General features: G+C 38.1%; 1 protein-coding gene across 3 annotated transcripts; it reads right to left on the reverse strand.

The window, feature by feature from the left end:
* Positions 1 to 6,147: 6,147 nt before the first annotated feature.
* Positions 6,148 to 26,308, reverse strand: LOC115228978 (ribosome biogenesis protein NSA2 homolog). Of its 3 annotated transcripts, none has more exons than XM_029799419.2 (10): positions 26,163 to 26,308; positions 24,518 to 24,585; positions 20,989 to 21,054; positions 19,830 to 19,883; positions 18,295 to 18,445; positions 16,933 to 17,017; positions 15,911 to 16,005; positions 9,673 to 9,813; positions 8,136 to 8,187; positions 6,148 to 6,249 (listed from the first exon to the last, which is right to left on the reverse strand). In XM_029799419.2, exons 1-10 carry the CDS (start codon positions 26,163 to 26,165, stop codon positions 6,182 to 6,184), a joined length of 783 nt encoding a protein of 260 aa, XP_029655279.1. In that variant the 5' UTR covers positions 26,166 to 26,308; the 3' UTR covers positions 6,148 to 6,181. The 3 variants fall into 3 exon arrangements, with proteins under 3 accessions (XP_029655279.1, XP_036355788.1, XP_036355785.1); XM_036499895.1 differs by lacking the exon at positions 26,163 to 26,308 and adding an exon at positions 24,475 to 24,476; XM_036499892.1 differs by lacking the exon at positions 6,148 to 6,249 and adding an exon at positions 7,538 to 8,060 and having other exon boundaries at positions 8,107 to 8,187.
* Between the last annotated feature and the right edge of the window lie 1,016 nt (positions 26,309 to 27,324).

The following is a 27,324-nucleotide window of genomic DNA, read 5'->3' on the forward strand; positions in this document are numbered from 1 at the left end:
CAGATCCAGTAATGTCATTCACAAAATAACAAAAGTAATTTTGCATCCTAGAATACGCTAAAACTGAATCATGGGCCCGTGTTCAACGCAAATTTCGTACATCGTTTATCAAGGAGGCGCCAGACAGACGTTCCATTTTGAATTGGCATGCAAAATTTAAGGGGGAGGGGTGTCTGTGTCCAGCAAAAGGAACAAGACGCCCTTCAACGTTCAGATGATATGGTTGAACAAGTTCAGCAAGCCTTCCAACGCAGCCCCCAGAAATTTGTCAGAATAGCCAGTCGAGAACTTCAGCTCCCATCAACAACCCGTTTGGCGCGCCTTAAGGAGTCGGCTACAGTTCACACCATACAAGCTGCAATTGGTTCAACAGTTGAAGGACACTGATAAACTTATTCGCCATGAATTTTGCACATGGACGTCTGCTGGCATGAAATGATAGGTCAGCATGTAACATCTTAAGATAAATCTTTTTCTCTGATGAAATTACGTTCATAAAATATAAAAGCTATTTTAAAGCATAAATTTGTAACTTACCTACTGGACACTAATGGAAACGGCTGCAATTTTTTAATAATAAATAATTATTAACTTTCAACTCTCCATTTTCTTTCCTTCAATTAACTGAACATGAATTATATATATACTAAAGTTTATTTGGCAAATAAACTTTACTATTCGGTACTGCATATCTTTCACTCAAAGATTTAAAACTAGCTGTTTTTACACACACACATATATATATATATATATATATATATATATTATATATATATATATATATAGGAAAAGGCGTAGTTGTATGGTAAGTAGCTCGCTCAGCAACCACATGATTCCAGATTCAGTCCCACTACATGGCACCTTGGGCAAGTGTCTTTTACTATAGCCTCGGGCCGACCAAAGCCTTGTGAGTGGATTTGGTAGACGGAAACTGAAAGAAGCCCGTCGTATATATATATATATTATATATATAATATATATATATATATATATGCATATATTTGTGTGTGTATGTGTGTGTGCGTGTGTCTTTGTGTCAGTGTTTGTCCCCTTCACCATCGCTTGACAATCGATATTGGTGTGTTCACGTCCCCGTAACTTAGTGGTTCAGCAAACGAGACAAATAGAACAACTACTAGGTTTACGAAAACAAAATCCCGGGGTCGACTTCTTCTGCTAAAAAAATGCTCTAAAGTGCTGTCCCATCATGGCCGCAGTCAAATGACTGAAACAAGTAAAAATAGATACTAAAGAATATAAAGCAAGGGTCAAGTGAGAGAGGCTACTACTTAGCACTACTTTCTCAGATGCTTTCCCATCTTAGAATCCCTTTGTCTGTCCTCTCTGTTTTTAGCCCCTTGTGGGTAGTAAAGAAATAGGTATTTCGTTTGCCGCTACGTTCTGAGTTCAAATTCCGCCGAGGTCGACTTGGCCTCTCATCCTTTCGGGGTCGATAAATTAAGTACCAATTACACACTGGGGTCGATATAATCGACTAAATCCGTTTGTCTGTCCATGTTTGTCCTCTCTGTGTGTTTAGCCCCTTGTGGGTAGTAAAGAAATAGGTATTTCGTCTGCCGCTACGTTTTGAGTTCAAATTCCGCCGAGGTCGACTTTGACTTTCATCCTTTCCTGGTTGATAAATTATGTACCAGCTGCGTACTGGGGTCGATCTAATCGACTGGCCCCCTCTCCCAAAATTTCGGGCTTTGTGCCTAGAGTATGAACGGGGAAAGTTGACCTCGAAACATAAAGTACCATAACTACCACAGGACTTTTTGTCCGATGCTGTAACAGTTCTTCCGATCTACCTCCCTACCTCATACGTTGTCTTGTGCCTTCAAATCCTTGATAGAGTTGCTTCTTGGGCATCTTTAAACCTGACAAAGCCAATCGCACGCCAGATCTATCCACAGCCGATTTCTTCTAGAAAGAGCGATAGACAAAGAGAGAGTGAAGAATTGCTCTCAAGTACAGGATTAGGCCCAAAAGGATAAAAAGCAAAGATGGCCATGGCGGGATTTGAGCTCGTGGCGTAGGAGCCAGAACGATTGGCGCAAAACACCCTGTCGACGCTCTAACGACTCATCCAATAAATGTTTCAAATTTTGGCACAAGACCAGCAATTTTGGGGGGAGGGGTTCTCCAATTACATCGATCCCAGTAACTTAGTACTCAACTGGTGCTTTATTTTATCCACGCTGAAAGGATAAAAGGCAAAGCTGACCTCAGCAGATATTTGAACTCAGAACTTATACAGCGGAAGAAATGACGCTTAGCAATTTGGCCGACTCGCTAACGGTTCTGCCATTTCGTCGCCTTTATAGTAATAATTTATATTTACAATTGGCACAAAGCCTGAAATTTTGGGAGAAGGAGTCTAGAAGGATTTGATTACATCAACCCTTGTGCTCAACTAGTAATAATTTTATCGATTCCGAAAGGACGAAGGGTGAAGACGATTTCGACGAAATTTGAACTTAGTGTTTGAACATCCGGAAGAAATGCCGCTAAGTATTTTATCCGACTTGCTAACGATTCTCCAAACTCGCCGCCTTCGTCTTGCATCTTGCATGGGTTGGGCGGTTTTTTCCAGCACATCATCTCACCACTTGTTGCCGTCCTTTCTAAGATCCAGTGCCCTGAGGTCACCTTCGCCACTTTTCCTGTTTTCCTCTTCTGCACTTGGATTATTGGTACTTCTTTATCATATATGTGACGTAAGCATGACTGTGTAGTTAGAAAATTCGTTTCATACCAACGTAGTTTCGTGTTCAATTTCCTAGCGTGACACTTTAGGCAAGTGTCTTCTACTATAATGCAAAACCTCGTGAGTGGACGGAAACTGGAAGAAACCCGTCAGGAGCATCGTCGCCATATCATTGGTATCGTTCGTTTCCAATCATCCGTAAAAACATGTTCGGCCATGGGGGAAATATTACTTTGCTTGGAAACAGATGAACGTTGGCGACGAAAAGAGCATCCAGCCGTAGAAAATTTACCTTACCGAATTGTTTCTGACCTATGCAAGCATGAAAAAGCAGATGATATAGAAATAATAATTATGATGGTGATGATGATATCTGTTCCAGTGCAGTCTTCTCTCTTTCACACTTTGTCTGAAGCCTCTTAAAACTGGATTTTCTCTCCAGTTATTTCTCCTCCATCGTTCATGTTCACTAACATTACACGTCCAACAGAGAGCATGCTTACCTCATTTCTTTTCAACCGTCACACACCTACATTACGCGTCCACATTTTGGGCCCTGTCTGACATCGTACTTCATACAAAAGCAGTCTTAAAAATCTAGTTTTTCCCTCGGAAAATAAATCCTATTTATAGTAATCAGGTGTTATAACTTCCTGAACTTCTTTTTTCTGCCCTACTTACTCCTACTGTAATATCAATGGATGTATTATTCACTATCCTAAGGCAGCGAGCTGGAAGAATCGTTAGCACGCCGGGCAAAATGCTTAGTGGCATTCGTCCGTCTTTATGTTCTGAGTTCAACTTTGCCTTTCATTTTTTCGGTGGGTAAAATAAGTAACTGAAGTTGATGCAATCGACATACCTCCTCATCCCCTCCCCCCAAATTTCTGCCCTTATGGCAAAATTTGACACTATTATTCACTATCCTATACATCAGAGGTGACAAATTTCGACAAAGTATGTCGCTGCGATAACATATCACTGACAACACCCAAAACGCATCTTGTTTCTCACTAGTTTTCGTCTCCTAATATATGTTGTTTTCAATACATGAGAAATTTTATCTCAGACAAAAACTAGCATCTTGCCTGTCAAACATCATCATCGTCTTCTAGCTTCCGTTTTGAGTAGGACGGCTGGGCTGGAACTGGTAAGCTGCATTAGGCTCGTCTGTTTTGGCTTGGTTTCTACGGCTGGATGCCCTTCCTAACGCCAACCGCTCCACAGAGTATACTAGGTGTTTTTCATGTGTCACGACGACGGTTTCTCTTACGCTAAATATGATACATAGATGGTCATTGCCCCCATAGCTTATATAGGCTACAATGAACGTCATACTGAGCTTGACCATTCCCCCGATAGAAGATGGCTTCCCTATTAATTAAAACTTTCGTCTTTGGTTAGGATTTAAAACTTGTCTCGATTCTAGGTTTAAGCTTTCAGATTAGGAATTTCTTTAATTCTTTGAAGGATTCACTTGAGAACTGAGTCATCAATATACAAGTCTAAAAATTGCTGGCCTTGTGCCTAAATTTGAAACCAATATTTGTTAATTTGTTTAGTAAAGGTAGGTGGATGAAAATTACATTTTGCTACAAGGAATGCATCAAGAAACAATTTTGAGAAGGCCTGACTTAAAGAATTCCCTCGCTGAACTGACATGCATTCATTTTATGCAACCTAACAGATTTTACAGTCAAACAACCCTTTCTAATGATTTATACTATCTCAAGTACTCTAGCTTGGAATTACTTGGGTTTTACAGTCAAATACCCTTTCTAAAGTTAACCACTTTATGGAGTGTACAGAGTAGTTTGTAAGAGCACCAAGTCTAGAGAGAAGGTCCTCTCAACACTTTAGGGAACTGGGGTTATTTTATTGTGGCACCAACACTTGAGAGGCTGTCATGTCCTCAACAAAGCTAAAAACATTAGTGTATCCAGGGTGAATTTATATTGGCACCACCATGAGAGGTGTAACAAAGAACTTCATGGCACCATGTAGAAACAGCCATGCCAGTACCACATGAATAGCACCCAACACACTATGTAAAGTGGTTGACATTAGGAAGGGCACCCAGCCATAGAAACCAGGTGAAATCAGACTGGAAGCTGGTGCAGCTCTGGTCAAACCGTCCAACCCATGTCAACATGGAAAACGGACATTAAATGATGCTATATATGTTGTAACATATATATCCTGTGTGGTAAGAAGCTTGCTTCCCAACCACATGGTTCCGGGTTCAGTCCCACTGCATGCACCTTAGACAAGTGTCATCTACTATAGCCTTGGGCTGACCAAAGCCTTGTGAGTGGATTTGGTAGACAGAAACTGAAGGAAACCCGTCATATATATCTGTGTGTCTGTTTACCCCCCATTACCACTTGACAATTGGTGTTGGTGTGTTTACATCCCTGTAATTTAACAGTTCAGCAAAAGAGACCAATAGAATAAGTACTAGGCTTAAAAAATAAGCCCTAGGGTCGATTTGCTTGACTAAGCCCTGGCCACAGTCAAATAACTGAAACAAGTAAAAAAAAATAAGCTACATCTTCTCTAACACTTTTAGGTATTGTAATCATATTACCCCACCACCACCAATTAATCATGACAAAACGTGTACATAAACCTTAACAATAATCAACAAGTGACTGTTTTAAAACACTACAGAGCTGGTTAAATCACATTTAACATTAGAGAAACAAACCTCTACCTGTAATTCCTGCTACCTATAACCAAGTCCTTTATAGTTCAACATATAGCTCACTTTGCAATCACATAATTTCAAGTTCAGTCCCACAGCACCATGCCTTGGGCAAGTGTCTATTATAGCTCTGGGCCAACTAGTGCCTCGCAAGTGAATTTGGTTGATGGAAACTGCAGAAGCCTAGTCCATACACATACACATACAAGGTTTTTCCTACCACTGATTGACAACTGGTGTTGGTTTGTTCATGTCCCCATAATTTAGATAAAATATGTACAAGACTTGTGGAGGCGCAATGGCCCAGTGGTTAATGCAGCAGACTCGCAGTTGTAGGATCGCGGTTTCAATTCCCAGACAGGGCGTTGTGAGTGTTTATTGAGCAAAAACACGTAAAGCTCCATGAGGCTCTGGCAGGGTGTGGTGGTGATCCCTGCTGTACTCTTTCGCCACAACTTTCTCTCACTCTTTCTTCTGTTGGCTTGCTTAGCCAGCGGGATGGCGTCATTTGAAGGCTAAAACAATGCGAAGTGCATTGCAACCAGTGATGTGTAGCAAATCTGATAGCCTGGTTGGTCACGTGATCACATGATGTACCAGACTTAAAAATAAACTACTGGGATCAATTTATTTGACTAAAACCTTTCAAGGTAGTCCACCAGCATGGCCACTGTCTAATAACTGAAACAAATGATAAAAGATGCTTACAACAATGAAAAAAAGGCAAACACTATATGTTTAAAAACCATTTTATTCCCACCTCTCTGTTACACTAACAATATAGCATTAATACAACCATCATTTTCGGGATTGTTTGTTACTTGTGCATATTTACCTGCAAGGAAAACAGAAAAAAAAAAAGAAAATTAAAATAAAATATTTTATCACAGTGTAAACATTATTATAATAATTATTCTGGGTGAAGGATTGGCAGAAGTGTTTAGATGAAGAGAGAAAAAAAAATCATTTGCAGTATTTGTTCCAATCTGGCTGAGGCCAAACTTTGCTTTTCATCCCTCTAGGACAGTGGTTTGCAAACAGGGTCCCTATGACCTTTGGGGGAAGGGGAGAGCATAAAGATTTTTGGGGATGGGTCCACACAAGTAAAATAATAAATTAGGGATCCACAGAAGTATCTTGAGGGCCCCATTGGCTTGACAGGTTTTCTCAAATGTATTATATTGCCAAAAGGTCTCAGTCACTTGTCTTGGTGAGGCCCAATGTTTGAATGGTATTGTTTACATGCCAGTTACACAACACTGACATTGGCAACAAATTTTGGCACAACGCCAGCAATTTTTTTTTGGGGGGGGGGGTTGATTACATCAACCCTAGTGCTGAATTGGTATTTATTTTAATATTCCCGAAAAGAAGAAAAAGTAGATCTCAGAGGAATTTGAACACAGAATATAAAGACGGATGCTGTTAAGCATTTTGCCCTGTGTGCTAATTATTCAATTTGTGATATTATCATGTCTGTATGGGTGTGGGGAGTGGCAAAGATTGTAATGCTCTGAGCAGTAATTAACTTTGTTAATGACGCAGTTCAAATTCTGACAGACAGCTTCAACAATGCACTGGTGGTCTGCAGGAAAATATTTACTATATTCAGTTAAATAGACTACAGCTGCCCCAACACATTATGAGTAAGTGAGTGCGTACAAGTTATATTATGTAATAAAAAATTTATACAGGCTCAAGGGATCACCAAAACCCAAGTAACAGGGTAGACAGAGACGACAATAACAACAGGACTTTTCAGTTAGTATATAAGGTTGTTTAATGTAAATACCATATAATTCATTTCTATATCAATTATAAAAGGTTGCGTATATTTTTTTAACCCTGACAATTTTTCCCCACAGCTTTAAGCAACTGTGAAATGAAAAGCAGACTGAGACAAACAGAATACTATGTCCTACCCAGGACAAGTTAAATGGTTGTAATACAGAGTTCAGTTTGTTAAAATATGGTCAGTATGTTATGTTATACAAGATTATTATTATTCCTTCTTGAGCCCTAGGATTTCTAAGGCAGGTTACACAGTTTCTATGAAAGATAAGTGCCCAAGATCATAACAACCCATGAGTAGAAATCTGGTCTATTGCAAGTGATTTTGAAGGGAGATAACAAGTCAATTACACTAACCCCAGTACTTGACTGGTACTTTTTTCTTATCAACTCCAAGGAAATGAAAGGCAAAGTTGATCATGGCAGGATTTGAGCTCAGAACATAAAAGGCCAGAAGAAATTCCACTTAGCCTTTTGTCCAATGTGCTAATGATTTTGCCAGGTTGCCACATTATACTAGTTTATAGGTAGTTGAAATAGTTTTCTAAGTCTACAATGCTGGGTTCAATTCAACCCAATCAGTGTATCCTTAATCATAAAACTACTACACTAACTTTTTGATTAACTATAGATTTGTTCCAATTAATTTTTCATTATTAAACTGGTGTGTGGAGCATAAATTAACATGAAATATTTTTAAAGAAAGGCCTTAATTTAAATCACTTTAAAACAAGTTTGTATCAAAGAATAAGGAGGAATGTCAGGCAGGTTGGTATCATTACATGGGTTAAGACAAAATGCTTGAGGATTCCTAACTCAATGTAGGAGGAGGGGAGTAACCAAATATTAAATTTACTATTGTAACTATACGAGTAAGCAGATCAAATAATATTTACAAAACTATTGTAATGAAGTGTATTACAAACTTACCCCAGATTACTTTACCACCTTGCGTCACTAAACCCAATTCACTTACATTAACCTGAAATAGAATAAAAATTAAGAGAGAGAAAAATATAGGATTAAGTATTTTTCCTGTATATGTTAAGTCGTCACTCAATGATTAGAGACCACTTTTCAAAGAAAGTTTTGATTTTTTTTTAAATCACAAAAGTTGAGCAACAAGTGGGTCCTATGTTAATGATAAATATTACAGAATATAAATGAAGGGATTAAAGTTATCTCCCTTAGATTAGAAAGGTCATAACTTCCTTTAAAACAAATGTAAAGAGGGGTTCGCAAATCTTGCAGTTTCAGTAACTATAAAAGTAACAAACGGATGTCATAACATGCAAATTCATAACTTGCAGGATGTTATGGCCTCATGGTTGAGGTAGGATTTTTATGGTTGGATGCACTCCTTGTTGATAATCTCTTTCTGTTTTTCAGGTAATGGCTCTTTTTTTTTATTCCAGAGGACATCAAAAATACAGACCTAAGTTTGTTGCAGGCTTGTCACCAGATTTTGGTGCCTAGAGGCCCTTCAGAATATTCTGGGTGGGCACTAATTTGCAACAATGGTAAAGTGGAGTTTCGAAATAAGTGCATCACTGTAAATCTGAAGGTATACCAGTGAATAGTGAGGGGGCAGTGCTGACCAGTGTAACAGGCATGGTTTGTTGACAGAAATACCAACAAATGCCACCAGTTGCAGCCCAGCTACAAATCGAGACGTCACTGGTTTCAGGTTTGGAATTTAAGCAGTGGGTTACCAATAATGTGCTGTAATATTTCTACCTGACCACAATCAAGTTGAGCTGCTTATTGAGCTAATTTGCATTCAATTACATAGTCTACATTCCATTAATTAATAGCTAAATCATCATTGACATCATTGCAACGTCCACTTTTCCATGCCTGCATGGGAGCATGGAGTTTATAATGAGGCAGATTTTCTATGGCTAGATAACCTTTCTGAAACCAACCCTCACCTGTTTACAAGCAAGGTAATATTTCCCTGTGGCAAGTCATGTTCTCACAGAATATTGGAAATGAAGGACACTAATTGTATGATAGTAACACTCGTCTACAACCAATCACATGATATCAAGACAAAAAGACAGTAAACACACACATATATATATATGATGGCTTTCTTTCAGTTTTTATCTACCACATTCATTCACAAAGCTTTGATCAACCTAGGACTACGGTAGAAGACACTTGCCTTAAGACCCAATACCATGTTGTTGGGAATCAAACTTCTTATCACTAAGCCACACATGCACCTATTACAATTTTAAACAAAAGCATATGGCCATTGTGCTGTTTGCATTGAAAGGCCTAAGGAAAAACATTACTTTGCATGGAAATAGGAGAGGGTTGGTGACAAGAAGACCATCCAGCCATGGGAAATCTACCTCAATAAATTTCATCTGATCCTTGCGAGTCAAGCATAGGTAAATGGATATTAAAAAGAAAAAGAGAGAAAAGCTGCAAAGTGAATATATGAATATTGGCTCCTTACCTCAATAATGGTTCCTTTAGTGATAACTCCTAGAGATGTGTACATGGGTGAACTGGGATTCTTCTTTACACTTATGATAGGCAAATGAAATGTAGCTCTCAATTCTGGGTGGGTTACATGAGCTTTCTTGAAACGAAGACCCTGTGAAAGAGATACAAATATTTATTGTATTAAAGTTAATTTATAACAATTTTATATATATATATATTATATATATATATATATATATATATATAAGTTCAAATTTACAGAAAACAAGACAAAGACAGGGGAGGGAACAATAAGCAGGTGTATTAGTTTAGCACTCAGAAAGAATGGAAAAGTCTGATGCTTCAAACCTACGCTCTTCGACAGAAAGGATTAATAGGAAAAATATGGAGAGAGAAAAAAAATTTGTAGGGATTAAAGGTTCAACATGATGAAAATACATACATACAACAGGTGTGTTTTATATGATATACAGGTGTGAATAATCATATTTAATACGTTTGTATGCACTTGGACATGGAAAGACAATTAGCATCTAAAACTGTTCGAGAGAAGAAAAATTCTCCTTACAACAATATATATGAAAAACACGTCACTGGGCCACAGTCCAAGGACATCATTCATGGCTCAGTGGTGTATGCATCCATATTGTCTCTAAAGCTTAATTTTTTTCTCTCAAGTCAATTTCTGCACCCAGTGCATTCTGTAAAGTGGTTGGCTGTAGAAGCTATGTCAATAAAGACCATGGAACTTGGTGCAGACCCTGGCCTTGCCATTTCCTGTCAAGCTGTCCAACCCATGCCAGCATGGAAAATGAATGCTAAATGACACACACACACACACACACACATATATATATATATATAAAAGAGTTGCTATTTCAAATGATATAGCATAACAGTTAATCTATGCCTAGAACTCCATGTGTAGCCATGTATACGCACATTCCAATCCAATATTAAACAATTGGTCTTCTGATTTCCTCCAGGTATTTTTGTGATTATGCAATCATCTAGGTACCACACAACATAATTGTAATTTATGTCATAATATAAAGATATACTAACTCTCCAGTTATATTCTGCTCTCAGATATGTGTGTGTGTGTTTATATAAACAGCACTCAGTCCTCTCTGTAAAGTGATTGATGTTAGAAAGAGCATCCAGCCCTAAAACCTATGTCAAAACAGACCGTGTAGCTTTGGATGAGCCTCCCAGTTTGCCAATTCCAGTCAAATCATCGAACTCATGCCAGCATGGAAAACAGATGCTAAATTATGATGACGATGATGATATATCTTTTATCTGCCTCAGTCATTGTAGTACAGCCATGTTGGGACACTGCCTTGAATGGTTTAGTTTAACAAATTGACCCAGTACTTTTTTTTTTTACAAAGTCTGATCCTTATTTATTAGTTACTTCAGATGAACTGCTACGTTACAGAAACATAAACAAACCAAGTGAGGTAGGACAAACACAAAGGCACCACTGTCTGTCTCTTTTCTTTACTTCTCTCTCTCTCTTTATATATATATATATATATATATATATATATATATATAATATATATATATATGACGGGCTCCTACAGTGGGAATTAACCCGAAACCATGTGGTTGCAAACGAGCTTCCTAAGTACACGCACGCACATATATAATTGACAGACTTTAGAGAGCGATTCATGGGGTCAAGAATTTCGTGCATTGGCACTTATCAAAAACTCCAATATTTATCAACACAAAACAAAGTTACATTAATAATAGTTGTGATATTTTTTATAAATCCTTCCAATGCTGAGAAGGGAAAAAGTGAGGAACAGAAATTGAATTCAATCTAACAAATGAAACTTTAACAAGGGCACTCAGAGAGCGCAAACCTCTCAACGATTAGCCGAAGATTTCTAAAATGAGAATATCTGAAATAAACTGGACTGCTCTTACAAACAAGAATACTAAAAATGAACCCGGTACCGGAACGATCCCAAAATCTAATCAGTTCGTACCAGTCACGTGGCCAAACATCCCTGAAAGTTTCATCCGAATCTATCCAGCAGTTCTTGAGATATCTTGTCCACGGATAAACAAACAAACAAACACGACTGGAAACAATACCTCCGCCTTTCGCCTTCGCTAAGGCGGAGGTATTGTTTAAGAAATGGAATGAAGGGAGGTAATTCAAAAACGGGAGTTAACTTTCGAAGATTTCCTTTAAAATCCATGAGAGTTATCTTCCTTGATATATCAATGTTTACAGTCCCGATTAATATTAAAATATTTATAAGGTTCTACGAGGATGGCTGAAAAGTTCATAGACTGACTGTGAAGGAGTAGTGCTAGAGATGTGGAATCTTGCACGCATCAATATCAGCTCTTTTTATTAATAACTGCATTGTTTCTTTCAGGTAAACTGATATCTCACTGTTTAAAGAAGACTCCAAAAGTAACCTGCAGAACATTCATGCTGACATAGTCACTACATTAGGGGATGGTGCTCGATCAATGCTAAAGTGGGCAGCTGAATTCAGGAAGGGAACGGAGAGTTTTGAAGATGACTTAAGGTCTGGACGCCCTGCAGCTGCCATGATCGAGGAAAACAACCATCTTCACTACACGGTGATGGATGACAGGCAATTGATTATAAATCAAATAGCCAATGTTATTAGCATATCCATTGTGATAGCTGAGAATAGATAGTTGAGAATATTCTGCACAATGAACTTGGCGTGACAAAGGTTTCTGATGAGTGCCTTCTGATATCTGATCAAAAGTGCACATCACAGAGAAAATCTGACAATGTGTGAGCCAGATCCAGCTGGTTTCCTTGAATGTTTCCTGAGCCAGGAGGAGTGTTGGTTTCATCACTTTGAGTCAGAAACAAAGAGAATCCATGTAGTGGAAACACCCCTTCTTACCTGCTCCAAAGAAGACTGAGGTCGTTTCATATGCAGGGAAGGTAAAGGTCTCAGCTTTTGGGAGGCAAAAGGTATTGTGTTATTGACTATCTTCAAAAGGGTCACACCCTCAATGGTAAGTACCATGCGAGTTTGCTGAGACATATATGAAATGTCCAAGAAAACTCACAAAAGGAACCTTGTTTCATCAGGACACAATGCTCTAGTGCACAAATCCTTGGTTTCAGTAGCTGCTGTGTGTGACTGGTTTTGAACTGATTGATCATTCCTCCATATCTTCCTGAGTTGGCCCTACCTGATTATGATCTGCTCCCCTATATATATATATATATATATATATATATTATCTCTATTTATTATTATTATTTATTAATTATTATTATTCTGATCCCCCTAGTCGCCACTCTGTTTACTATTTTCAGCCTCGCCTCGTTTTTGCATATTCTGTATAATTCACTAGTTATCGTTATAGATATTTAAGATATATCTCCCTTATAGAAATTGGCTGCCGATTCTTCGCGGGGTTTTTCTCTTCCCCTCTTTTTACATTGTCGTCTGTCTGGACTCCTCTCTTCCTACCACCCGCCATGGCTATGCATACTAAGCTAGTAAACTGCCTCATTCTTGATTCCGAATTCCTTTGCCAAGTCTGTCCGTAAACGAAGTGATCTCAAGATAAGAAATCTTTGAACTTTAATTCATCCGCATCTCTATTTATTATTATTATGTATTAATTATTATTATTCTGATCCCCCTAGTCGCCACTCTGTTTACTATTTTCAGCCTCGCCTCGTTTTTGCATATTCTGTATAATTCACTAGTTATCGTTATTGGCTGCCGATTCTTCGCGGGGTTTTTCTCTTCCCCTCTTTTTACATTGTCGTCTGTCTGGACTCCTCTCTTCCTACCACCCGCCATGGCTATGCATACTTAAGCTAGTAAACTGCCTCATTCTTGATTCCGAATTCCTTTGCCAAGTCTGTCCGTAAACGAAGTGATCTCAAGATAAGAAATCTTTGAACTTTAATTCATCCGTATCTCTATTTATTATTATTATTTATTAATTATTATTATTCTGATCCCCCTAGTCGCCACTCTGTTTACTATTTTCAGCCTCGCCTCGTTTTTGCATATTCTGTATAATTCACTAGTTATCGTTATAGATATTTAAGATATATCTCCCTTATAGAAATTGGCTGCCGATTCTTCGCGGGGTTTTTCTCTTCCCCTCTTTTTACATTGTCGTCTGTCTGGACTCCTCTCTTCCTACCACCCGCCATGGCTATGCATACTTAAGCTAGTAAACTGCCTCATTCTTGATTCCGAATTCCTTTGCCAAGTCTGTCCGTAAACGAAGTGATCTCAAGATAAGAAATCTTTGAACTTTAATTCATCCGTATCTCTATTTATTATTATTATTTATTAATTATTATTATTCTGATCCCCCTAGTCGCCACTCTGTTTACTATTTTCAGCCTCGCCTCGTTTTTGCATATTCTGTATAATTCACTAGTTATCGTTATAGATATTTAAGATATATCTCCCTTATAGAAATTGGCTGCCGATTCTTCGCGGCGCGCCCGCCCTACCCACCCCCACCACCAATACCGGATATCTCTATTTTGCTCCAACTATACCGGATGTCGTTTTCTCCCACCACCATTATAGGTGTCTACTCTTTGAACCCCCTCTTCAATACGCTATTTCACCATGCATTACCCCTCTCTCGATATCCTACGTTCTACTTGCCTAGAATCTGTCCTCTGAACCACCCCTCCCACTGGTACTCCCCTATATTTCTGCACCCCCCCACCACCATTATAGGTGTCTACTCTTTGAACCCCCTCTTCAATACGCTATTCACCATGCATTACCCCTCTCTCGATATCCTACGTTCTACTTGCCTAGAACCTGTCCTCTGAACCACCCCTCCCACTGGTGCCCAACCCTCCCACTGGTGCTCCTCTATATTTCTGCACCCCCCCACCACCATTATAGGTGTCTACTCTTTGAACCCCCTCTTCAATACGCTATTTCACCATGCATTACCCCTCTCTCGATATCCTACGTTCTACTTGCCTAGAACCTGTCCCCTGAACCACCCCTCCCACTGGTGCTCCCCTATATTTCTGCACCCCCCACCACCATTATAGGTGTCTACTCTTTGAACCCCCCTCTTCAATACGCTATTTCACCATGCATTACCCCTCTCTCGATATCCTACGTTCTACTTGACTAGTACCTGTCCTCTGAACCACCCCTCCCACTGGTGCTCCCCTATATTTCTGCACCCCCCCCCATAAAAAGCACCATCCGAACGTGGCCGATGCCAGACCCCTCTGGCACCTGTGCAGGTGGCACGTAAAAAACACCCACTACACTCGCGGAGTGGTTGGCGTTAGGAAGGGCATCCAGCTGTAGAACACTGCCAGACTAGACTGGAGCCTGGGGCAGTCCCGAGCTCCCCAGACCCCGGTCGAAACCGTCCAACCCGTGCTAGCGCGGAAAACGGACGTTAAACGATGATGATGATGATGATGATATATATATATATATATATATATAATATATATATATATATATATATAAAACACTTGGCTGGGAACCAGTATCAGTGATGATGAGGTGATATCTGCTGTTGAAGACTTTTTTGACTAACAGGATTAAAGCTTCTTCCCCAATGGGATCCAAAGCACTGTAACACTGATGGAAGAAGTGAGTGAACCACAAGGGGAACTATGTTGAAAAATAAGCTTCATTTCATCACAATACATGAAAGTAGCTTGGCCAGCCTGTGAACGTTTCACCTGACCTTCGTATGAATACTATGCTTTCTTGATTTGCAAGGAAAATATTGCATGCAAATATTGTTAATTCCATACTTTAGATTATCTGCAGTTAAAAGGGAAACAACAAAACCAATACAAGTGAGAGATATCAATCAATGGGATTTTGTTAAGACTAATTAGTAGACTCATTAGAGCATTGCATGAAATGTCTTGTGATATTTGACAATTGGTTGAAATCCTGCAAGAAGCCTGTTTGTGTGTGTATGTGTATATACATTTATATATGTGAATGTGTGTGTTACTGTTTCCTTGACAGTTGTAAATGAGTTTCCAATCTTCCATGAAAACATATCAGGTTACAGGAAGATATGATCTTGCTTAAAAACAGGCGAGGATTGGTAACAGGAAGGGCATTCAGCCAAAGAAAATCCACCTCAACAAATTCTGTACATCCATGCAAAGATGGAACAGTGAACATTAAAAAGATGATGATAATGAACTTAAACCACAAAGTAGTTGCAGTAGAGAAGGTGCAAATTAGAATACTTACCATTGGCCGAATAAATCTTTCAAATTTTGGAGGCTTCCTTGTGAAACCGTCACCAACAAATGTGACTTTTGTTACCATTCGTTTCCAAGCTTTCTCTGTAAAAATAGAAAACAAAGTTCCATAAGACATTCAGTTCATTTATTACAACTGTCTGCAGAGATACAAACATAGCAGCTGCCTGTGTCTCTAATATACACGTGTATGTGTATGTATGTATAGACACACATACATAGGCACAAGGTTCAGTGATTAGAGCGTCAGGCTCACAATCATGAGGTAATGAGTTTGATTCCCAGACCGGGCTGTGTGTTGAGTTCTTGAGCAAGACATTATTTCACATTGCTCCAGTTCACTCAACTGTAGAAATGAGTTGTGGCATTGCTGGTGCCAAGCTGTATTGGCCTTTCCCTTGGATAACATCAGTGGCATGGAGAGGGGAGGTAGGTATGCATACTGCTGGTCTTCCATTAACAACCTTGCATGGACTTGTGGCGAGGGGGATAACTTTCTAGGTGTAATGTCACGGTTCTTTCAATTTCTGCCTTTCGCCTGTACTTTTTTGGAAAAGTGAAGTGGTTTGATAAAAAATACCAATACAGAATATTCTGGACCATTGTGTTTTGAGTTCAAATCCCACCATAGTCTACTCTGGTGGCAGGCAATCTATCATCCAATCTGACACAAGATATGCCTTTAGCCAAGGCCACTTTGTTATAAGTATACAAGCCAGGTCCTCCCTCCTCCCACTACACTCAGATATCCTGTAAAGAGTTGTGATCATTGCCTTCCCTCCTGATTATGAAACAAAATGTGGTTTCAACCAAACTAGGCAGGCAAAATGTTTAATGTCATTTCATCCATCTTTACATTCGGAGTTCAAATTCCTCCTAGGTCAACTTTGCCTTTCGTTCTTTCAGAGTTGATAAAATAAGTACCTGTTGAACACTAGGATTGATGTTAACTCACCCTCTCCCTTGAAATTGCTAGCCTTGTGCCAAAATATAAAAGCAATATTTACTTACTTTGTCTTTTGCCAGTTTTGACTACTTTGAAAACTTCTGTCTCACTCATACCCTTCACTTTGGGGAGAGGCACATTCCATTTACCCTGAAAATAGAAAACACTACTTTTAGACAGAAACAAACATCAATTTTGCTATGTATACAATGGCAACCAAAATTAATCAACTTGTGTTATTTCTACAATAATTGCACAAAATAAATTAAACACTAAGTACAGACTTGCTTTTGGAATATTTCAATTTTCACCAAAACAGTTTTCATGCTTTACACTTTTGTATCAAACTAACACACATATAATAGCTACACATAAAGAGGTTACAATAAAGTACCATCCTTTTAGAGTAAGAAATACTAAAGATGCAGAATAGTTCCCAATGGGCTACCATACATCTAACATTAAGTTATTGCTTTATGCAACAATCTGTTAATTCATATAATAATTATATTTTAACTTCTATCGAAAGAATACTAATTTTGAAATGAATATATTTATTACCTTAAACATATTTCTCATATGTATATTTGCAATAAATATATGCTGTTACTTTTCTATATTTTATTAAAAATTACATATTTTTCATTAAGTTGATGTCATGTTCCAGAAAACAACAAAAAACTTTTCTATAGCATTTCAAGCTATATCAGACAGAACAAACCTTAGAGTTTTTAAAAGATTTAGCAATAAAACTATGATTGGCTATAAAGACTGTCAATTTAGAATATAAATCTTAGTTACAGGATTGCCTGTTCCAACTATGATGTCATAGAATACCCAAAGCTTAACACAAGTAATGATGTGTAAATTCACAACCTCAAAAATATGTTGTTCAACATTAACTATTTAGCCACAAATTTGAACTTACATGAAGAGCTCTACTCAAAGCATTAGTCTCACTTCTGCTCATCAGACAAAAACTTAAATTTGCAAATGTTATAACAACCATATATTTGATGGCAAACAAGATGCATACTAATTTCATATTTGCATATTCATGAAAAAAAAGTTATTTGTTGACAAGAGAATCTAACAACAGATTATCACACTTCCATATAAGCAACTGCAGATATAACACAAACACACAGAAAGTCTTCTTTCAATTTCTGCCAATCAAATCTACTCACAATAGCAAACTGGCAGAATCAGAGCATTTATATTAAAACACGTAATATCATCCTAACTTTACATATAGAAACTGAGATCATTTTTTGGAGCAGGAAATGTGCATCTTATATGCCATCAAATACAGTATATATTCTTAAGAAGCACAAAATTATGAACTTAAGCACAAAATTATGAACTTAAATAGTTCAAAGCTTTGACCAAATCTCCTAAATTTCACAGTGTGGAAGATGATAACTTACAGCTTTCTCCTTCCGTTTCTGTTTAATCATGTTCGACAAAACTTTAGCCCTTGTCTGACCCTCCCTGTCCAACAAATATGCTGGTACGGCTCCTTCTGGGACAGCATCATCAGCCTTCTGTTTTGTTTTCTTCATTTCATGCATTCTTATGCTATAAAATACAATAAAGACAATATTTAGCATTACAAATGAGCAAAATACTTCACTAAAAAGAATAACCTAGCTGCTAGTTTCTCTCTCCAACATTTCTGTACCAGGTCTACATGTCTTAGTTCACCAAGTGCCCTCTGCATTGTCCTGTGGACAAAGCATTACCCCATCTCTACAGATGCCACAATAGAGAGCTGACAATTCACAATACCCCAGTGTAGTTTAGAAGTTTACTTCACAATCACACAGTTCCAGGTTCAACTCCACTGTGTGATACCATGAGCAAGTGTTTTTATATACCACAGTACTGTGCTGACCAAAACTTTGTCAGTGAACAGTGGACAGATACAAGGAATATTAATGCAGTATATGGGAATTGGACAATAAGCAGAAGCCAGTGTGAACAGTGGTTCCATAAATTCCGAGCTTGAAACTAAAGCCTAGAAGATGAGCCTCATCCGAGAAGATCTGTATATCCTGCAAACTCTGGTGGAACAAAATCCCATCATATCTGTTGAACTAGCAGAGAAGCTTCGATTTCATCAACATCTGCATGCCATCAGAAAAGTCAGTAAATTGGGTCAATGGGTTCTTCACTAACTTTCTGAGTCTAATTGTGTTCAGAGAGTGAATGTGTGCTCTTCTTTGCTGTCATGTCTTACGAATGAGCTTTTTTTTTTTTTTGAACAGAATGATTGGTGTAAAGAAATGGGTTCTCAATAAAAATGTCAAGTACCAAAGACAGTGGGTAGGGAAAGGAGAAACACTGGCACCCCAAGCTAAAGAAGGTCTTCACCTACATATGGTATTGTTATCTGTTTGCTGAGATATGAAAAGTTTAGTCCACTTCAAACTTTTTAACACAATCCAAATGATAACAAAGGAGATCTACTGCAAGCAGCTTGAGCGGCCAAAGTCAGCACCAGAAGGAAAATGACCATCTTTGGTTTCAGGATGAAAGGTGGTCTTCCATCAGGATAATGCTTGGCCACATACAGCAAGGATGACACTCCAAAGGCTGGAGCAGTTTGAATGGGAAGCGATGTGCCACCTACCATATTTGCCAGATATTGCCCCATCTGATTATCACTTATTCTGAATTCATTTGGACGGAAAAAATATGAATTTTGTAGATGAGGTCAGAATATACTGGAGGAGTATTTTTCGTCATGAACAAGTGAATTTTGGAAGAGGTGCTTTGCAGATAGATGGAAGAGCATTGTAGAAAGTGAAGGAGAGTATATTTTAGATTAAAAAAGAACTTTGTTTATCTTAATTTTGGAAAATAAAAAAAGCCCCAACATGGCCACAGCCCAATGACAAAGTAGTAAAAGACAAGATTAATAAATGTACAGTAAATGTTGTTGTAAGATTAAAATACATACGTCTTTTTCATTTGTATCTTCTCAGCATGTCGTTTCTTGTGATATAATTTGGCCCTGTGAAGAGACAAAATATTAAATAAAATGAGACACAGTTTATTTCAAAAGAAAGGTAGTTAAACTGAACATATTATTAATGAACTAAAATTATTAACTCTTTAGTATTCATATATCAAATGCAATGCTTATTTATTCACAATGTTTTGAATTAATCATGCATTATCTTGTAGCCTTGAGATTTCAATGGTATGACTATTTATGTTTAGAATGACATTGTAGGATATGTATGAGAGGCTGAATCTTGCCTGTTTGAATATAAAGCATGTAGAATATTTGGGCCAGATTTGACTGGTTTAAATGCTAAAGGGTTAATCAAAGAATACATTTACATTAAATGGGAATGAGCAATAAAGAAACAAGAGATATATTCTTTTGATAACCACAATGGAGTACAGTAGCTGTACTTTAAGGTTTAAAATGCTGAAGTACTGTTGAATATGTGATAAGTTCAAACTGTACAACTACACCTCTTATACTGTGCCATTATTCAAGGCACATAAATTTGCCTGCCTCTGACTGAAAAATTTCCTACCTTTTCACTTTACTGCTAATGAGCAGTAAGAGGAGACATTGTTCCCCCATCTTTTCCACCAAAAATATCCAAATTTGCAAAAATTCATTTAACCACTTTTAATAACTCATCTGAAACTGCTTTTATTTATACAATACAAACTTGCTGTTCAGAAGTAATCTAAATTAAAATCTTCCATAAAATTTCATGTTAAATTATGTTCCAAACACCAGCATAACCTTTTTGATTCCATCTTGCATGAAACTGCCATTGCTTCTATGATACAATTTATCAGTTTTAAAGAGATATAAATTAAAACCGCCTATTAGAATTTCATGTTAATTTATGTTCCAAACACCTGCTTAATAATTATCATTTTATTAAATCCTTTATTTTAAAAATTAATTGAAACAAAGTAGTATATTTGAACAAAGATATGGTAATAAAGGGTTAATAATGACAATTATTTTCTTGTATTAAATATGGTAAAATATATTTTTAGAAAACAAAAAACTGTATTGACTCATAGTGAACTGATAGCAACTACCCATTGCCAAAGAAGGTCAACAAAATACAGAAAGTAATACTTACTTCAAACCTCTAAGTTTCTGTGCCTTGTCAGACATAATGTGAGGCATACGGCCTTCCTTCTTTCGTCTGGAAAAAAGAGGAAAATACAACTGAATAAAACAACATCTACATGAACAGATCTTTTATGAGATAATGATATAATTTAAGATATCATAAATGTAAAGATGACTTTTAAGTAAAAGCTAGCTAATTACTGTTCTTACTGTTTTGATCATGACATTTTCCTTGTCGGCAGTGAGTCTGAAGGGATTCACAAGGGGAAATATATCTAGCAGCTATTGTTTTCCCATTGAACTTTGCCACAACAGACATATGATACAAAGGCTGCTAATTAAACTTACCATTATGCTCCATTTTTTTTTTGTCTGGGGCTAAAATGCATATTCTATCTTGGAGTATGTTTGGAATATAAGAGCATTCCAAGAATATTGTCCAGTATGAAGTTCTTAGAAGGGTTATTTTACAGTTGGTTGCCCAACTAATATACCAAGCAGAAAAACAAGAACCCTTTCCGTAGCATATATACTGAAATGCATTAAATGTGACTTCTTTTTTTTTTTTCATCCAAGAAGTATCTGGAATAGAGGTTGAAATCTGACAGCTCATCTGCTGGGCTGAATTTCAGTAATATTGGAAAATACATTCAAGCAAATTGTCTACGCTTATTATAGAGTTTAAAGAATAAGGTAAATATTCTTTTACTTGTTTCAGTCATTGTGACTGTGGCCATACTGGAGCACTGTCTTTTAGTCGAGCAAATCGACCCCAGGACTTATTCTTTGTAAGCCTAGTACTTATTCTATCAGCCTCTTTTGCCGAACCGCTAAGTTACAGGGATGTAAACACATTAGAAGCATGAAGACAGGGAAAGCCCCAGGCCCATCAGGAATTACTGCAGAGATGCTCAAAATATCTGGCAGTGTCGGCTATAACCTAGTCACCCGTATAGTTAACCAGGTGATACACGAAGGAGTCATACCCAATGACTGGTGTAGCAGCATACTAGTCAACTGCTACAAAGGTAAAGGAGACGCTCTAGATACAAATAATTACAGAGGTATCAAGCTGTTGGATCAGGTAATGAAGGTTACAGAGAGGGTCATAGCCCAACTGATTAGGGAGAGAGTCAACTTGGACGAGATGCAGGTTGGTTTCATGCCAGGGAAAAGCACCACTGATGCCATATTTCTGGTGAGACAACTGCAGGAGAAATACCTAGCCAAAGATAAGCCCCTGTACCTGGCTTTCGTTGACATGGAGAAAGCCTTTGACAGGGTCCCCGATCCCTTATCTGGTAGTCAATGAGGAAACTAGGGATAGATGAATGGCTGGTGAGGGCTGTGCAAGACATGTACAGGGATGCTGTAAGTAAGGTTAGGGTTGGCAACATGTACACAGAAGAATTCAAAGTAGAGGTTGGGGTCCACCAGGGTTCAGTACTCAGCCCCCTCCTATTTATCATAGTCCTCCAGGCAATTACGGAGGAATTCAAGACAGGTTGCCCCTGGGAGCTCCTCTATGCTGACGACCTTGCTCTAATTGCTGAGTCACTATCAGAACTGGAGGAGAAGTTCCAGGTGTGGAAGGAGGGTTTAGAATCGAGGGGCCTTAGAGTCAACCTAGTAAAACCAAAGTACTAATAAGTAGGAAGGTAGACAATCCACAAATGTCTTCAGGAAGATGGCCCTGCTCGATCTGTAGAAAAGGTGTAGGTAGAAACTCTATAAGATGTACCCAGTGTAAGCTATGGACACATAAGAGGTGCAGCAATATCAAAGGAAGGTTAACTGGGAAGATAGTTTTTGTATGTGGCAGATGCTCGGGAGCATTAAACTCTGAAAATCTGCAGAAAACAACTCCCGTCACTTTCCAGGGGAAAAAACTAGAAGTAGTTGATAGCTTCCGTTATCTAGGTGACCAAGTCAGTAGTGGGGGTGGGTGCGTTGAAAGTGTAACTGTTAGAGTAAGAATAGCCTGGGCAAAGTTTAGGGAGCTTTTACCTCTGCTGGTGACTAAAGGCCTCTCGCTCAGAGTAAAAAGCAGACTGTATGATGCATGTGTACGAACAGCCATGCTACATGGCAGTGAAACATGGGCCGTGACTACTGAGGACATGCGTAAGCTCGCGAGGAATGAAGCCAGTATGCTCCGATGGATGTGTAATGTCAGTGTGCATACTCGACAGAGCGTTAGTACCTTGAGAGAAATGTTGGACCTAAGAAGCATCAGTTGTTGTGTGCAAGAGAGACGATTGCGCTGGTATGGTCATGTGGCGAGAATGGATGAAGATAGGTGTGTGAAAAAGTGCCAATCCCTAGCAGTTGAGGGAACCCGTGGAAGAGGTAGACCCAGGAAAACCTGGGACGAGGTGGTGAAGCACGACCTTCGAACTTTAGGTCTCACTAAGGAAATGACCAGCGACCGAGATCTTTGGAAATATGCTGTACGTGAGAAGACCAGGCAGGACAAGTGAGTCCAGCCCACTTATGCATGCCTTTCCTCCCTTGGACACACAAAGACCTGTTGAGGCAAGCGAAGTCGATATCGAACCTCATTCGATGACAGGCACCCATGCAAAGACCTGTTGGGGCAAGTGAAATCGAAATCGGAATTGAAATTGAACCAATCCTATGACTGGCACCCGGCAGATGCCAGGACCCCTGGACTGGTGGTACGTAAAAAGCACTATCCGAATCGTGGCCGATGCCAGCGCCGCCTCGACTGGCTTCCGTACCGGTGGCATGTAAAAAGCACCATCCGAATCGTAGCCGAAGCCAGTGCCGCCTCGACTGGCTTCCGTGCTGGTGGCACGTAAAATGCACCAATCCAACCGTGGCCAATGCCAGCCTCGCCTGGCACCTGTGCAGGTGGCACGTAAAAAGCACCCACTGCACTCATGGAGTGGTTGGCGTTAGGAAGGGCATCCAGCTGTAGAAACATTGCCAGATAAGACTGGAGCCTGGTGCAGCCTTCTGGCTTCCCAAATCCCCGGTCGAACCGTCCAACCCATGCTAGCATGGAGAACGGACGTTAAACGATGATGATGATGACATATAATATATACACACACATGCCATATTTAAGATCCCCATTTTTTCCAGACAAATGTCTCCCTACCAAAAATCACTCCTATATGTGAAAATTGGACTATACTTGAGTGCTTAAATGTATTGAAAACTTTTTCCTCAGTTTGTGCTATTAAATTGAAGTATGTCTTTTATAACATCAAATACAATGTGTATGTGTGTGCGTATATGTATGTATATATATATATATACACACACAAATACACAGCAGGTTTCCATTTACCAAATCCACTCACAGAGCAATGTTTGTCGGGGGTATTCAAAACACTTGTAATGCCATAGAGTGATACCAAACCCATACCTGCGTCTATATATATGTGTTGTAAATATCTAGCTCCTAAAGACAGCTAGTAGATTAGTCAATTCATAGTGTACTAAGATATTAAATGACACAATCTACTTCTACCACTATCTTAAAAGAAATGTAAACATAAGTAGCTCACTTTTTTTCTTCATAATCAAACCGACGTCCATAACGTTTACGGTGGAGTTCAATATGCTCATTCTGCGGCTGAAATATTAAGAAAATTTAAAGGTTTTAAAAGAAACATTTTAACAAATTCAATACAAATAAATGTTAGACATTACATTAAACCAGGATTTGCATATTTATTCTTAATATGGTCCAGTAGATTCAAATATCAATATGCTAATCATTGTTGTTTCATGACAGAACACTTCTCCTTTATAATGAATGTGTGTTCATAACATTTGATTCATTAATCCAAGAGGCTCTGAAGCAACCCAGTGTTTCAACATCAATGTATCTCATCAGCCAGAGGCACTGATGAATATAAGATGAGCATTGACTTTTGTTTATAACTTCAGTGAACTGTTTGTCGACCAATATTGATATCTGCCAACCGATATCATCCTATGCACGGTGAACAACAAAAATCAAAACACTCATGATTTATTACATTCGATGCCATTCTATTTAACATCAGGTTTATAGTAGTCCTATGCTAATTACGATACTCTTCCCAATTCTCCAAATATAACAGTATGGAGCTTAACAGTTACAGAAAACACTGGAGTAGTAACTCCTTCATATTCCATAAAACTTCATTTGTTTAGCTACATTCGTACAACTCACCTACATAGATATAATTAATGGTTATGTTGAATGTCTAACCACTTTTGATACCAACCCGCCTGAGATCACTTTGGTTCAATGATACAAATACACTGTTTTAAAGTGATCTATAGTAAAACTTTTCAACAAAATCTTGTTATATTTGTTCTAAACACCAGATTAATAATGGCAAAATTATTTTACAGAATTCATTATTTTTAAAATTAAGTGGAACATAGTATATTTCAGCAAAAATATATCCAACAGGGATCCACAGTTTCTGTCAACCCAATTTCTTTAACATGGATTGTGTTGTCTTGACGCAATATCCAGACAATATCAACAGTAAATAACATTTTTATTGACACATAATTTTCGAAGTACACACATAATAAAGCGTAGTAAAATACCTCGTTGTAAAAACAAAGGCAATTTCCTATTTGACGTGCTTAAATTCGAATTTGTTTCAATTTCATTTCAACTCGATTAGCATGTCTCGTGGAAAGCCCTGCTGCTCCTCGTTTATTGTGAATCAGAATGCAATACATACAGATGAGCAGATTACTCAATGAAAAGCATAGAATTACGACACTGGCCTAATCTTTGTCAAACTCAGCGACTTGCGATTGCTTGGTATGCCTGCCGTGGATGGTAGTGCCAAGGGGAAAACTCTATTCAAAATAAATCTAACGTTTTTCCTCACTTTCTACTCGCTGTTCGCTGTACCACTTATAAATATGAAATGTTATATTGAAATAAACTTTTAGGATCACTATGATTTTACGAACGTCAAATAGGAAATCACCTAAACAAATAATTTTCTAACACAATAGGAAATGTAGTCATTATATACTTTTGGAAGATACCAAAAGTTTTGGGGAAAATTGTTTAATGGAGGTTTTGTGTAAACCAAACATCCACACGTGTCGACAAATATTTAACGATAATATAAACTCTTAAAGTATTCTATGATAATTAAATGGTGGAAATATTTTATTATAAACTTTACTTACCATGATTGGTTGTTATAAATATGATCCTTTCTTCTAAAACGTGGGAAATTAGTTTGTTTTTGACAAGAAAAACAAATTTCGTGTCAGCAACAGAGGAGCGCGACACCTTGAAAGGAAGTTTCTTGTGCGCATGTCCGTAAGTGTAATTAAGTCATACATTATTATGGCGTCTGCTTGAAATTGCATCAAACATACGTGCACACACCCAAGCAAACACACACACATACAAAACTATCAGGGACCTATCAGCGGATGATGGATTTGCCAAAAATAGTAGTAAAATCTATCTCAAATTTAACCCTACAGTCTTAAAATAAAGTGTTACATTTGATAAAGCTGTTATAGATACACTATACCTCAATGAAAAAAGCGTAATAGTCCCAAGTGGAACACTTTTGATCACAGGTCTGCAAAATAAGGGCTAACTTGGGGTTAAACAATAATAACCACTCTTATAGGTTTTCTCCATCAGAACTGAATTTGATTTAAATTGACATGAATTATACTACAACATAGATTATGTACATTTTTGTACTTTACAGAAAGAAAAACTTTCTAGCTGGCATGGCTGTGTGGTAAGGAGTTTGCTTCCCAACCACATAGATCTGGGTTCACTCCCACTGCTTGGCACCTTGTGCAGATGTCTTCTACTGTTGCCTCAGGCCAACCAAAGCCTTGTGAGTGGGTTTGGTAGACGAAAACTCAAAGAAGACCATCGTATATGTGTTTAAATGTGTGCATGTGTCTGTGTTTGTTCACAACCACTGCTTGACATCTGGTGTTTGTGTGTTTATGTCTGCATAACTTAGTGGTTCAGCAAATTAGACAGAATGAGTACCAGGCTTTAAAAGAAAATAAGTACTAGGGTTCAACTAAAAATTCCTCAATGTGCTGCTCCAGCATGGATGCGGTCTAATGACAGAAACAAGTAGAAGATAAAAGATACTGCAAGTTTTCATGTAGTAAAACATTTTATTTTACATCATAACAAGTCCCCTCCTTCCCTTTTTTTTTTTTTGTAGGGAGAGAAGGGAATTAGTTCTAAATGTTACTGATTTATTTTGATAAAGATCCAGGAAAAACAGAAGGTTAAATTGACAGTGATATTTAAAATTAAATGTTATACAGGGTGCAGAGAACAAAGAAAAACTTCCAGATTCAC

Source organism: Octopus sinensis, linkage group LG2 (genome assembly GCF_006345805.1).
Source record: "Octopus sinensis linkage group LG2, ASM634580v1, whole genome shotgun sequence".
Classification (NCBI taxonomy): domain Eukaryota; kingdom Metazoa; phylum Mollusca; class Cephalopoda; order Octopoda; family Octopodidae; genus Octopus; species Octopus sinensis.